The sequence below is a fragment of the Pundamilia nyererei genome, unplaced genomic scaffold, assembly GCF_000239375.1.
Source record: "Pundamilia nyererei isolate P.nyererei 1_Seehausen unplaced genomic scaffold, PunNye1.0 scaffold00031, whole genome shotgun sequence".
Classification (NCBI taxonomy): Eukaryota; Metazoa; Chordata; class Actinopteri; order Cichliformes; family Cichlidae; genus Pundamilia; species Pundamilia nyererei.
Window position 1 is genome coordinate 798838 of NW_005187432.1, and position 15101 is coordinate 813938.

The following is a 15101-nucleotide window of genomic DNA, read 5'->3' on the forward strand; positions in this document are numbered from 1 at the left end:
TATATATATATTAGAGAACACTGCTCCGTTTATTATGAGGGATTTATAATCATTATGGCTAAGGTGGTGAGGTTGGTGGGCAGGGGTGGGGTGTGTGAGAACAGTGTTTGTTTGCAGTCCGAATAGCCCCAGGAAGAAGCTGTTTGTGTCTGGAGGTGTCGACCAGAGGGCAGTGGGTCAAACAGGTAGTGAGTGGGATTCAAGGGGTCACCTGTGATTGCCCTGGTTCTCCTCTGCTCATCCTTCCTGTTGTCAGTTGTGGCCACTGCACCCAGATAGTTGGAGTCCACGCTCTCCACTGAGGACCAGTAGAACGCTAGCAGGAGCTTCTGGTTCAGGTTATTCTTCCTTACGACGCGGAGTTAGTGCAGCCGCTGCTGGACCTTCTTTATCAAGGCGATGGTGCTGTGGGTCCAGATAAGATCGACGGAGATGTGAGTCCCCAGAAACCTAAAGATGGAGTCAGAATCCAACCATTCTCCCTTTATAATAAGAGGGGAATGAACCTGTCTGTGCCTTATGAAGTCTATTATGAGTTCTTTTGTTTTAAAGACCATCAGCTTCAGGTTACAGAAGCAAAACAGAATACATGTGTGTGAGTGAGAGGGAGGCAGGTAGAAAAAGGTGAATATGTAAGGAGCAAAGGTAGTGCAAGGTGGATAAATGCAAGGGGCCAACCATCCAAAGCAATGAACAGTGCACAAGAGAGGTGAAGAGGAGCGTTGGGGGTGATTTGTAAAGAAAAAAGTAACTTTTAAAGAAAATGTGTGACACACGGATAGCAGCAAGAGTGAAATGAAGGTTAACAAGATGGTAGTGATGTGCGATATATGTTTAAGAGACGGTGTAATCAACGAAAAGGAAGTAGAGTTATTTTTCGAGTGATTTTTGAAGCTTGAAGAAGTTATTTTAATGATTTTTTTGTATTTACCTTCAGCTTATCTGTCAGTTAACATCCTGAAGATGTAAGCAAATACCAGCAGCATTTTTATAACGTAACAATAAAAGCTATTTATAACTTCAGCTTCAGCACCAACACTTTGTTAGCTCTGATAAAGTTTAAATAAAGAAGGATTGAAGAAAACACAGCATATTGAAAACATGTTTTATTCACACAATGCAAAACAACTTTGGATCTGTTGACATCATATTCCTGCTAAATGATATAGTCTATGCATCTTTTTAAACACATTTGTATTTGGCATCAAACCTCTATTTTTATGTACACTTTTCTGTAACGAGAGAGAAAACTCGTTACTCGTGCAAACACCGAGTGTAACAGGGAGTGTATTCAATGCGAATAGTTTTTACTTTTAGATTAGCAACCCAGACTCTAGCAGTTCTTCCAGATGGTTTGTCACACTGGAGCAGCACTTCAGTGTTTGTCATCTGTTTCAGTTTATTCCTCTTAATATCAGGATTCAAGATGCTGACCGCGTAAATCCAACCCCCGCATCTGATTCCCTTTATATCATCTCAGCGGTCTATTCTGTTCTGGTAAATGAAGGGAGAACAAATCTTCCCTTGAACAATATTTATATTAGAAAACTATCGGTTATGACTGCACGTCGAGTTTATGCATTCTACAAAGAAACACCGAAACGGCTAAATCAGTTGCCTTACATAAGCAGGGCTGCTGTTGCTGTAATGTATAATGGAATAAATTCACCCCTCTATATAAGAAAATACAGCCTTTAACTCTGTGTGGGGAAAACTAGTTTGTACAATTCAAACCTCTACGTCACTTCCCCAGCGCGTCTGCCTCCGCCTCTCCTTCTCTCACCCTCTCTTTCTCTCTCCTCATGGTTGCAATGGCCACAGCCTCATCAAAGCACATGCTGAGGGGACTGTTTCTGACTTCGGCCCTGTCCCTCCTCCCCTCTCTCTCCCGGCTATCTCCCCTGAGCTTTGGACTCTCTTTCTTCTCAGAGCCCTCGTCGCTCTGGTCTCCGTCCTTGTCCTGCTCTCCTGGGACTCTCAGCGTGTTGTCTCTCCCTCTGTCGCCGTCTCTTCTCTCTCTTTGCTGCTGCTGCTGTCGGATGGTCAGGGCGGTGATTCTGCAGTGCTGCGGCTTCGGAGGCACCACCGGCACGGCTTTAACTTGGTAGATCTTCGGCTGTGAGGAGACCAGCGTGCTTCCGACACCCTCTAAGGGGCCGTCACTCTTCTCACTCTCTCTTCCCTCTTTCATATCAGAGCCCACCTCTTTAAATTGGTTATCTTCACTTGGCGCAGTTTCAAGTTGCTCATCGGCTGTCTGTTTACCATCGCTCTCATTCTCTGGCTGATCTGAAAACGCTTCTGCTGTGACATGTTCCTGAGAGTCTTCCTTGCTGGCCATCTTCTCATGAGTTTCTCTCTGGGTCTCATCTTCGTTAAACTCTTGTTGCATTTCTAAACTTGTTGGCGCTCCTTCAGCCGTCTCAACTGGTTCACCGTCTACTTCTATCATACCTTCCGTCTTCTTCGCCTCCTCTTTGTCGTCTTCCACCATTTCCTTTGATCCGTGCTCTTCGTCCTGTTCATCTTTTACCAAATGTTCTTGCCCAACATCACCCTCCCTCTCAGACTGCGCCTTTTCCTCATCTTCTATCACTTCAGATACAATGTCCTCTAGTTCTTCCCAAATGTCATTGTGTTTCCCACAGATTTGGGTATCCTGCTCATTGCTACTGTCGTGTTCTCTGTCAGCTTTTCCCTCTGAGGTTTCTTCCCTCATTCTCTCATCACTTTCCTCTATTTTCAGTACAAACTGTTCACACATGTCCTCCATTTCATTGCATATCACACCATTCTCCCCCTCCTTATTGTCTCTCTCTGTTGTACCCCCTCCATTACAGCTTCTGGTATGATTTGTTGATTCAGTTTCTTTCTGGTTCATCATTTCCTGAGATGGACAATCGCTGTGAGCAATTTCAACTACTTCCTCCACCTCCTCAACGCTCGTGCCAGCCACAGTGCTGGATTCGTCAGCGTCCTCGGTGACTGGCAGTGGAAACTCTGTACAGCAGGTTGTTGAGGATATTTCACTTTCAGTATCTTTCATAATATCCAGATGTTCCTCTGTTTCTCTGCTGCAGATAGTTAAGAGACAAAAACAGTTTAGACGCGTACAATATAAGTGAGACTTTAAGACATATTAACGTTTGTTTATAGAATTTTTTGAGCTCTAATTTTGAGCTTCTTATTTAATATTTCTTCCTGATTTAATTAAACTTGTAGCAGTTTATTCTTGTAGCATTTCTCAAGCTGATGACACAAAGTTTAATGTATCAAAAGAGAATTCTCCTCAGTTTGTTATGATTTTCTAATGGAGGGACGGGAAGGACATGTGGTGCTATCTGCCACACTGTACTTTTAATCTTTTTCCACCAGGGGGTGCACACAGGTTTCAGGCATTAGCCTTCAAATCATCCAAGTAGTGGCCACTGTGACCACACAACTTAACTACAGGATACTGGAAAACAAATCACCACAGCAAAACAAGAGTGAAGTGATTATAGTGTCTTTTGAAAAGCGTGCAGTTCGGTTTCTTCTCCAAAATCAGCCACAAAAACATAACTGACATGTAAACCTTTTCAAGTTTATATGTTAAGCATGCTAGCACTATTTACATCTTTCTCATTCATGTGGAATAACGTTTCTCATAAGTAAGGTCAAATAGCCTGTTCACTCTCCATTCTATTTCTGTTTGGCCTTCTCAAACTCCTGAGGGAAATATCTGGGTCATTACAGTCTAAAGGTTTCACCGGCTGACTGTTGTCTGGGTATATTCAGATTATTAGGTTGCTGGACCCAGTTGCAGAGAAAGATGAAAACAATAAGGCGAGTTTAAAATCAAAATAACGAACTGAAAGATGCTCAAACATCATATGTCAGACAGGAAGTGCAGAACCTGGTCACATTCTAATTAAACATCAAGCATTTAAGCTACAATCACACACACTGTTGTGGTTTTCTGACTCACTGTTAGTGTAAAATAACAGATAAAATTGTTGTTGTTGTGCTTTTTCTGTCTGCCAGTCAGGAAAGATTAAGACAAAAATGCACATGCATGGTAACTATAATGATAAATACTAAAATCTGAGATTGTAATCAGTTGTCACCTTTGCATGTCGTTTTCCAGCTGGTCTCCTTCCTGATGAACTTTAGTTTCCTCTTGTTTTTCTATCATCTCCTTTTCATCCAGTCCATTTTTATCTTCTCTGTCGTTCACTTCTACCTGCTCCCGCTCTCCCGTAGTTGTTTCTGTACATGCCGAATGTTCAGTTTTCAGTGACTGGCAGTCTCTTTCTTCAGAGCTCTCTATGTAATGCACAGAAACGCTATAATGAGGGGAAATTTCCTCTCCATCAGTTTCAGGTTCCAACCCAGAGATTGTGTTCAAAAAGAAATCCGGTGGAAGGCTTTTAACGAACATGCTCTCGTCTTCCTCGCTACTGTACTCGTTATCACCAATGTCATCCCCCATAGCCTCGTCTTCAGATGAAGACTCATCCGGTCCGTGGACAGGCGAGGTCATGTAAGGCAGGCTGAGGGATTTTGTGTGTCGACTGTGCAAGTCGAGACTGAGCGGTCTGTGTGGGTTTGACTCGCTGGGACTTTGAGGGCCTGGACGCAGGCGTGACTGTAGCTCTGGAGGACAAGGAGAAGTCTGAACTTGAGCCATTGATTCATACTCATCGTCTGAGTGACAAGGAGGTTCAACAGAGAACTCCTGCACCTATTGGGAAAAAAGAGGAACCACATTAAAAAGCTTTCACAAATACAGCGTAATACTGCTCCTGTGCAAATAACCATTTTCTTCTGCAAACCTCCAACTTCTTATGTGCTAAGAAAGATTTGCAACCATAAAAAACACACCTGATAAGAGACACTGCAGTCCATATGGTCCATTCCACTGCAGTCCATTTGGTCCAGGAATTCAAAGTTGTCTTGAATGTAGCCAAACATATTCTGGTTGTCGCCTGCCACCTCTGTTGAGTTGAGAACATCAGAAGCATTGAACTCTCCATTATCTTCATGCTGAGTGTCCTCTGGCTGAAGCTCGGACGTCTCACTAACTTTCATTTCTGTCAATGAAACAACGATCATGAGTTAATGAGTTTCACGACTGAGTAAAATTCATTTGTTGCACTGTACTTGCAATAGTTTAATTCTAAAACAGCTGCAGAAAAACAAAGAGAAAAAACTAATTTCTGGGGAAAATACAAGTGTAAGATTATTGGGCTTATTTTTTGACTGATTCTCAAAATGTGCTTGGAGGAAATAAATAAAAACAAAAATGCTCAAGTATTTTAAAAGACTATAGTCAAAGGTTGGGGCAAAAAAGACTTAGAGCAGTTGAATGGATGTCATCCTTCAGATTACCCTAATGTGGTAATTTGCACAAAACACATACAGAAGTCAGATTGGCAGGTATTTGGTTTTCCTGTTAAAGGTCACCATCGAAAAAGTTGAAGGTCAAACGTTTGACCCGTTTATGAAACTTAGCAGAACTGTTTGTGGAATCTTATATAAAACCACATTAAAACTCAGGGTTACATTAGAAAAAGTCAACAAAGAGAAAAGTCACTAGTCCCCCTGAGAGTGTTTCCTCGATAGGTGCACCGGCGCTCTTGACTATTTGTACCAAATTTTAAAGAAATCTTTGTAGTAGCAGCTAAGACGTTTAAGTTTGAACCAGAAAATCAATAACTGATGTGCAAAACAGTTATTATTTGCAGTCCTTGTAAGAAAAAGTGGTCATTGTAATAAAAAAGTTCAAATTACCCATATATTCATCATCTTCAACATTTTGTTCAGCATTTTTGGCATCACCTTTGTTATCTTCTTCTGAGTTGGACAGGAGGCTTTTGGCTCGTTGTCTCTTAGGTTCATCTCCTTTCTCTTCTGCTCCTTCTTCCGTTTTCTCTTCAGCACCACCTGCTGCCACCGAATCCTCTGTCGTCTCCACGTCTTCTGCACTGCTTTTCTCCTTTTCACTTTTCACTTCCTCCTCCTCCTTCTTGGTTTCTTCCACATTCCATTCCATTACTCTGCTTACCTTTTTCGCTGCCTTTTCTGCTCCCGCCTTGTCACCCCCGTTTTTGTCTCTACGTTGTATGATCCTGTCAGCTCCGCCCCCTTGAAGAACCCCTAAAGCCAGGTTAGAGGTGATATGTAGTGGCACAGTAACCATGGTGGGTCCTGTGATGTGCATGGCTGCTCTCCGACCAGCTTTAGTGGATATTCCTGGAGATCTGGACTGGACAGTATCATTGCCTGCTAATCCTAAACCTTCTGGATCAAGAGCTGTGTAGGTACCCTGTACGCCTGCACCACCGCTTACTAGCCCTGTTCCCCTGCGGTAGGTCACAGCATATTCACTGGCACCTAATCCACCTGAAGATACTGGGAGCTCAGAGACAGCCTGAGGGGTGGTAGTGACAAGGGGAGACATGCTGGTGGAAGGAGGGCGCTGGCCAGGACGCCTGGTACCTAAAAATATAATGACAAATAAGTTTAGCCTAAGTGAAAGGTAAAGTTGAGTCTAAATTTTGATATTATCTGCAAACAATAATTTGAATCAACAATGAATCCTCCAAGATTGACAGAATCAAGTTTATGCATGATTATCCATGTTGAAACACCCGACTGTGCACCTTGGGCACTGACTTGATCTCAACTAATTTCACTGGGCTGGACTGAACCATGACCTCTTGACTGTATTTGTGCTTTTGGTGCTTTTTGGAGTATTTTGAGCTTATCTAATGATGTGGCTTTCTTTTTGCTTACTTGTATTAAAAAAAAAACCCATAAAAGGTCTGTGCTCCAGGTTTGACAAGTGAAAATCTAGTAAAGTATACTTTTCACCAGTGTGGCAAAATATTCTCACAGCAGTTTGTAAAATAATCGTGTCTTTCCTGTTCACAAATATCCCATTTCTATGTTCACACACTTATTCATTTTATTTGTATTTATATTAGAGGGGATGTGTTAAATTTCTACCTTCTGTTTTTCAAACATGAGTTTGTGTATGTCTGATACCAACTTCATTCATGTATTTTGTGTTGTGTTTTCATTTACTCCAAACGATCTTATATGTAGGGATTTTTTCCAGGTACACAAAATCATTTCTCTTGTTTAAGTGGAGAAAAAGTTGGAGACTTAGGGATTGGTGGTGCCAATGTGTATTTTAGGACATTTATTTTAACTGCTCTATTAAGAGTTTGTTAGAGATTTGTTAGTTCCACATGGTGTACGGTAGGTTAAATATTAACAACAGCAGTGACTCCAGACATGCTCATAAAAGTATGGCACAAGTTTGACTATCGCATGGATATATGGCCTGCTCAAAGTGGAGCACTTTTAAACATTGTAAATTTTCAGAATTAGAATCACGTTTTTTGCAAAGCTTTTACACAAACGGGGAATTTGTCTTGGTGTCATTGATACAGAAACAGAATATGTAGTATTTACAGTATATCGTTAGCTTCATAGCATAAGTGCCTAAGTCATTTTTTTGTGATGACATAGGCAGACGGACAGGATGATGCAGCAGTGGTAGGGGAGTAAAGTTAGGCAAAAATCTCAATTTGACCAAAAAATGACTTAGGCACTTATGCTATGAAGCTAACGATATATAATCTATATTTCTCTATATAAATACACTAAATAAGAATATATACTAAATGCCTACAGATGTAAGAATATAAATTAAAAATTAAATAAAGGTTATGGGTGGGGAGGCAAAATGTAGGTAGAACATGATGTGCAAAGCGCTGTTTTGTATGTAAAACCTTAATAATATTTTAAGATTTACCGCAAGTTTCTACGTCCATTACTTTAAAAAACATAGCCTCTCCAAACTGAATGATTCATTTTGATACACTCTGTACATTAGCTTCAAATTTATGCTAGCTCTCATGGGAAAAACCGAATCAGCTGGTGTCTATAAACATTAATGGATTTTACATTTTGTCACAAGACTGGGTTAAATTCTAGCATTTTACTTTGTGCTACTTAAGATTAATTTGCATGTGTCACTCTTTGCATTGCACTGATGCAGTCTATAAATGTTTCTAGCTAGCCATTCTTGCTAGTGGTTGTAGTTAAACCGCTAGTAAATGTGGTCACTTCTTACTTCAAAATATGACTTGTAGTCACTGCTGGTAAAGTACTCTGAGACATCAGTAAGACTAGAAAAATTAAAAGCACTATATAAATACCAGCACAGTCCAAAAACTGCAATGGGGATGGCTTAATTGCTTCAAAGCGAGACTTTACGAAATGGCATGTAAAAGTGCTTTTTTCTTCAAGACATTAGAAAACAAACTCCATTCAACTCTGTTGTGTGGTGATGGTGGAAGAAGTTCCCAGTCAGCTGTTCACTATCACCAGATGCATTTAAATGAAATTTTATCTACTCATTTTCTTCTTATACGTAAGCACTGTGAGTTCACATTTTAACAAACCTCAGAGTCTTACAGCTTAATCAAATCAAACAAATTAAATCAACATTTCAAATTCTTTATAGAAGAGTTTATATCTAAATAAATATGAAATTCACTTACTTCTTAACATTTTTACTGCATTTAATTATTTTTCTAAGTAACAAATTCATCATTTTAATGTTTCAGAAGACGATACCTTCATTTGGATAGGATGGGGAGCTGAGGGAGTCCATGCTTCTTGCAGGTCTCAGAGCAGGCCTTTCTTTCTCTGGAGCTGAAAAAATATAAAAAATATTTCTAAGATAAGTGAGATAATATATAGAGAGAAGCTGTTGGAACTGATCTATGGGAAACTTAAAACTGATGTCCAAAACAGCAGCCAGCAGCAACAGTTTTCTAATAGTACATTAATAAAATGTGCCAAAACACAAACAAATTATATTTACATTTTTAAATATTTATATTTAAGAATATGTGAGTTTGAATGTCATTTTAAATGTTACTATTTCCTAAAAGTGAGAAGAAATTAGAAAACAAACCAAAGAGAATAAAGTTGTCAACACGCAAACCTGTTTATGGAAAAGGAGAAATTAACTTAGTAGGAATAAATGATGTGACTCATTTCTATGTGAAGGTTTTGTACCTTTGGTTGAAGGTTTGTGTTTTCGCCGTGGATCCGGGAATCGTCCTCCAATGTTAAAGATGGACATCCACTTCCTGCCTTTAAGGGATCCTTTCCTCCTGAGGCGAGCAAGACACGCACATTTGCAAGAAGTTTATATGAAAAGAAATGTTATTTTCTAACATACAAGCATCACTTGTTCATTCACCTGATACTCTAAAAAGTGTAAGCGACTAAGATTTTGTGTATAACGGACAGTAATGGTGACCCAGATAAAGAAATGGTTTACTCACTTGTCTGTGCCTTCAATGATGGCATGGTAAGGTCTTATGGGAAGTGGACCATCTCCTGGACTGATGTTCCCATAGCTACAAGCTGGGGTGGGAACAGGCCGGAATAAACATTCCTCCGTGTTGGGGAATGCTGATGGGGATGGGAGGGACTTCCTTCTCTCGTTTGATATGTCTGAAGAGGTCAGAGGAAAGATTTTAAGCAGTGGTACATAAGTTTATCGCCTTTCTCTGCACGTGAGTGTCTGTGGATGCACATCTGTGTTCTGACCTGCATCGGGAAACAGCTGAGGGACGTGTGTGAGAATGAACTCCACCACGATGGACTGGACCCTGACCTCCATGAAGGCCGCAGTGCCATTGAATCCCGTCGCTTCAATGTCTTTAGACCTTTTCATACAGATTGATAGATTGGTTTACTGATTGATTATCACAACTGCAAGACATGACTATGTGCTAAAGGAGAAGAAGGAATGGATGAAAACAACAGAAGAACAAAGTGAAGCAGAAAAGGAACAAGGAACAGGTAAGCAAAGGCAGCGGTACACGATACAAGGTTAATGAATCGCATACAATATAAATTAAAATAACAGTAATTTTCAGGCGTTTATATATATAGTATTTTCCCTCAGAATGAAAGCAGGTAGTGTATCCCTCAGTTCACAAGAGCACATATCCGAGACACACTGATTTTTCACTAACACACCTGAGCAGGTTGGGGGCCCAGACAATGGCCAGGTTCCTGGCGTGCATGTTGGTTTCTGACGAATACGAGGCCATTCTGACAAGATGACGCATGAGAAACTCCAGAGTCCTGTAGGACACACATGATACATGATCAGCTTTTAAATCTGCAGCCTTGTTAGAAACAGTATTATTTTACACATCAACCACGTAATAATCAGTATTATCATCTGTAAATGTGGGATTAATGGTGGTTTTCGTAAAGGAAATACTGTTATTGGTCAGTTCTTTACTTTTTAATTGGTAACTGTACTGGACTTTTGGACTGTGTGATCCAACTAAGTGAAGTATTTCAGCCATGTTGAACTGTAATGAGAGCCCAGGGTAGACCCAGGGCACGCTCTCTTGGCTGGCTTTGGAATGCCTTGCATGCCCCTGGAGGACGAGGTGGTTAGGGAGAGAAGAGTGTCGGCATCTGTGCTTGTGTTTCTACCCCACGATAATAGATGGATGATGGCGGACCAAAACCGTGCAGTTAGGTTCTGGTCTGCCAGTTCAGCCCATTTATATGTAATTAAGCAGCTTCACGGGGTTCAGTGTTATTATCTGTAAATGTACAGTTTTGTAATATTTTCCTACATGTCTTCCTTGTGGCAGTGAACTAAAATCTACATATAGAAGAATTTACTAAAGCCTACTAATCTCTGGTGAAGTAATAAAATTGAGCTGATCTGTTGTGATAGTTACTGGAGAGAAATAAAAGGAGATGCCCTCTGCTTCTGTGCAGAAATACAGGTTATTATATAGTAAAAGTGGCTGTCATTGGGATGCAGAGGGTTGTACCTGTGATGAGGTGCTGGTAGCTCTTTCAGGACATCACCAATCTTTACTAGCCTCTCCTCCTCTAGCTGGATGGCCACAGCTTCCTGTTAGGATATGTGTTATTTTCTGTTTTCATGCCTGTAGACCAGTCAAGGATTTTATTTTGGTTTTTTTGCATGTCTGAGATACTCACAGCAAATTTGTCATACAGCTGATATGTGAGCAGAGGGTTGGGCAGCTCTCTGAAATAAGCTTTACACAAAGAGCTGACACAGTGGATGTCCTGCAGGTACAAATCCTTGTTCAGTTCAGGATTACCATCACTCTCAAACTCACCCCTGTTTTGAATGATAATAACATAATCGAATATCCATTAAAATATATGTGGATTATATTTTTTATTTACAGGTAAAGGTTGACCACACACAGACATTTTACCTGAGTTTCTGGATATTGGATGACACTCCAGACAACCTGTAAATCCCATCAACAATCCCATGATGCTCCACAAACTCACTGCAGCATCGCAGCACCAGTGGAACTGTGAAAGAAGACTCAAATGAATAGCCTGGATATTGGCCTAATAAAAGCATGGAACATGTTCAATCTGTCATCTTTAGATACAAATATTTAGATGAAACTTTATTAATCCCTCGGGTTGCTTCCTAAGGGAAATTCTGGAAATTCAGTACATATACAGTCAATAAGTCTATCAAATCTATAATTTTATAACTAAAGCATACTGATGACTTTTGACTATGAAAATTTGCCCGGTTTCAATTGGTCCACGGATCTTATTGATAATGATCCTCTGACATCTAGAGGTTCATGCAGAGCATCAGGCATATGACTCAAAGACTCCTCGATCAAAACCTATGAAAGACTGTTGTAATGAATATAATTTCCAGGGTTAAAAACCTTTTTAAAAACTTATTTTAGGGTCAAAGTCACCACACCATTTATACTATATATATAAAACTTATATTGTGGTAGTTGAACAGGTTATTTTTAAGTACATTTCTGTAATACTGAGATTTGACAAATACAGACATGAAACTGATTTCAGCCACAGCTTTGTTGTTGTTTTGTCTTTGCTTATTGATAGTGAGAAAAATTAGCATACCAAACTATGACTGTGAACACAGCAAATATTCTGTCTGCTTAAAATAGTTATGTTTCCTTTGTCATTGTTGACATGTGGGCATTTAGCTTGAAGCACAGAAGTGCCAAAGACTACATGGATCCCTGAGAGGAATATTTCTGTTCTAAGGGTCACGGTTAAGTTGGCCAGGCGCACAGCAGATACCTTCCTCGTCCTTTCATCCCATTTATTGACATTATGTCCAATATTTTTTTTGTTTATTTCATGTAAGTGGAAACATTACTGACAAGAAATGTGTTGCATCCCTGCTAAAATCTTAAAATACCAGAAAATGAAACAGAAGCTTAAGTGCAAAAATCATTGTTTCTCCAGTTATAGTACCACAAAAAAGTGTTTGCCCCCATCTGATTTCTTAGTTTGTTGCATATTTGTCACAGTTATATTTTATATGTTTCAGATTATCTAACATATTCTAATATTAGACAAAGACAACCTGAATAAATACAAAATGCAGCTTTTAAATTGTAATTTCATTGTTCAATTGTCCCCTAAGCCTCATAATTGGCTTTGCCACCCTTGGCAACAACGACTGCAATGAACATTTGTGATCACTGCAATGAGTTTTTCACTTTGCTCTGGAGGAATTTTGGCTCACTCATGTTTGCAGGATGAATTAATAAAGCCACACTGGAGGGTTTTCAAGCATGAATGGCCAGTTTAAGGTCATGCTAAAGAATATTTCACTATGACACTCCAACACCATTATTTTGGAGTTTTTTAAACCAATCAGAGGTGGACTTGCTGGTGTTTTGGATCACTGTCCTTCTTTTCAGCTCAACTCTGTTTGAGGTTTAGGGCATGAACTGTTGGCCAGACGTTCTCCTTGAGCATTTCTGGTAAAGAGATGGTTCCATCAGTTACAGAAAGTCGTGCTGAAGCAGCAAAGCAGCCCCAGACCATCACACTATGCCCACTTATGACTGCTGGTTTGATGTTCTTCCAAAAAAGTCAACCTTTGTCTCATCAGTGCCAGAATACTTTCCCAAAAGTCTTTACCTTTTTTTTTTTTACTTACTCCCAAAGTAATTTGCCCTGCGATGTCCCACGCTTTGCCCACAATGAGTCAGTTGGGGTCACATTATAAAATGATTAAGACTTTTTCAAATGTTTGACTCAGCCTGGTGTGGTTTGACAAGCAAAGTCATAATCTGAACGATGGCCTTCACGACTTGCCTATGCTTTTTAAAAAAGCATAGGCAAGCACTTTACTGCAGAGTGAGATGCTAAAGAGTTGAGAAACATGAGAAATATCCCATGAAATGTGCTTAATAGCAGGTTGCTTCAGTTTAGTAACACTTCTATGACATGTTTCATCTACATGGTATAAACGGTACTTCTGCTGATGTTTGACACCCATGTGTAAATGATTTATCTCTGCAGGATGGTGTTTAATGCAATGAAGAAAACTATGACAAGTGCAGAAAACAACAATAAGAGCAGGACATGTTTTCTAGTCAGGGTTGCTCACTTACCCTCTTGACCAGAGGTATTTAGATGCTCCAACAGATCACATCCAAACACCTTCTCTTTGTTGCCCCCTTTTCTTCGAACTCTCCTCATCTCTTCCTGTCTTCTCTTTTCACCTCACATTCAGACTGGTCCCCTCTACCCTGCTGGTGACGGTCAGGTTCACTGACTGTCTGTTCTGGATGCGTTGACCAAAATGGTTAAAGTGACAATGACTCTGATAAAACGTTGCACATTTCAGAGATTTGACTGTGCTGCTGTTGCTTCTGTTTCCTTTGCTTCAGTGCATGTTGTTAGGTGCAGCTTGTTTCCTCTGTGAGCTGCGCTGCATTGGGGCTGTCACGTAAAATCGAGCGTTAGGACATACTTTGTTGTGTCTTCCTCCCTGCAAAAGCAGAAATGATAACGGTTTCGTTGTGGATATAGCAGTTTCACGTTTTAACAATGAACAATCTCACAGTCAAAATCAAACAAACTGCACTGAACGCTCGCCTTGCATATGACGCCTTCACTTCCCCCTGATGCACTCAATTTATTTTCGAATGAAAGGCCACACCCTTGCGTCTGTACTTCTCGTATTCACTGAAAAGAGCCCCTGAACGTTTCGCTCCAATCATGCTATAAGGTTTCTCCGAGGTGGTGGACCAACTTAAGCTTCTAATCTCCGCTCCTGCCTGAGGACTACGCTCACTACAGAGCCCGGTCTGTCCTCCCTGCCCTCATGTCAGGGCCATCGCGGCCCTGTTCTCATTTCAGCGGAAGTCGAGCACTGAACATATAGATTCACAGAGACGTTCAAACTCTCTCCCCACTCTCTCCATCTTCCTGACACCTGCCGCTGCTCTCCTATCATCCACCACCCTCCCAATCGGTCCACGTTTTTGGAAAGACTTTAAATGTGAGGAAACAAACAAATTAAAAAGCGAACACAAGTGTTCCTACCTTCACTCTGCATCGGCACACAAGTAGCAGCATAAAACGATGACGCAACAAACCACTAAACTTCCCCTGTTTAACTTCCTGAGTGTCTCTCCTTCTCTTGTGCTTTCTCTCTGTATTTGGCCCTCTGTTTCTCCGCCTCTGCTGAGTAGGGAAATCAGTTCATAGTATCTGTACAGTTCATCTATTTTCCTCACATGCGCTGCGTTTGTCTCTCTGTGGGCCGAGCTCCATCACCCTGACTGAAATAAGTAGATCTGAACGTACCTTAAAGATGAGGGATGAAATCTGATTACATTTTCTTCCATTTTAACAGTTTTACATCATTGCTACATATAAATATAAATATAAATATAAATATAAATATAAATATAAGTACCAGCAAAGTATCACATAGGGGCTCAAGAATTATCACCGGAGTTCCACACAGCTGTCATACAAAGATTCAGTATGTCAGTGAAATCATAAGATAAACTAAAGCTAGTCACACTGTGCCAATGAAGGAGAAGACAAACACATGAGCAAGAAAAGTAGTTCAGAAAACCACAAAGAATACGAATGCACCACAAAGTAACAAAAGAGTCACAAAGCACTGCAGAGAAAAATAAAAAGTCTAGTTGTTTGTGTGTGTGTGTGTGTGTGTGTGTGTGTGTGTGTGTGTGTGTGTGTGTGTGTGTGTG

General features: G+C 40.4%; 1 protein-coding gene across 2 annotated transcripts; it reads right to left on the reverse strand.

The window, feature by feature from the left end:
* Positions 1 to 1091: 1091 nt before the first annotated feature.
* Positions 1092 to 14482, reverse strand: LOC102210791 (rho GTPase-activating protein 30). 2 transcript variants are annotated; one of them, XM_005728962.1, is made up of 14 exons: positions 14425 to 14482; positions 13488 to 13867; positions 11292 to 11394; positions 11047 to 11191; positions 10875 to 10957; positions 10054 to 10161; positions 9619 to 9737; positions 9351 to 9522; positions 9079 to 9176; positions 8632 to 8709; positions 5821 to 6480; positions 4864 to 5072; positions 4107 to 4723; positions 1092 to 3074 (listed from the first exon to the last, which is right to left on the reverse strand). In XM_005728962.1, exons 2-14 carry the CDS (start codon positions 13573 to 13575, stop codon positions 1742 to 1744), a joined length of 3813 nt encoding a protein of 1270 aa, XP_005729019.1. In that variant the 5' UTR covers positions 13576 to 13867; positions 14425 to 14482; the 3' UTR covers positions 1092 to 1741. The 2 variants fall into 2 exon arrangements, with proteins under 2 accessions (XP_005729019.1, XP_013765287.1); XM_013909833.1 differs by having other exon boundaries at positions 5773 to 6480.
* Positions 14483 to 15101: the final 619 nt, after the last annotated feature.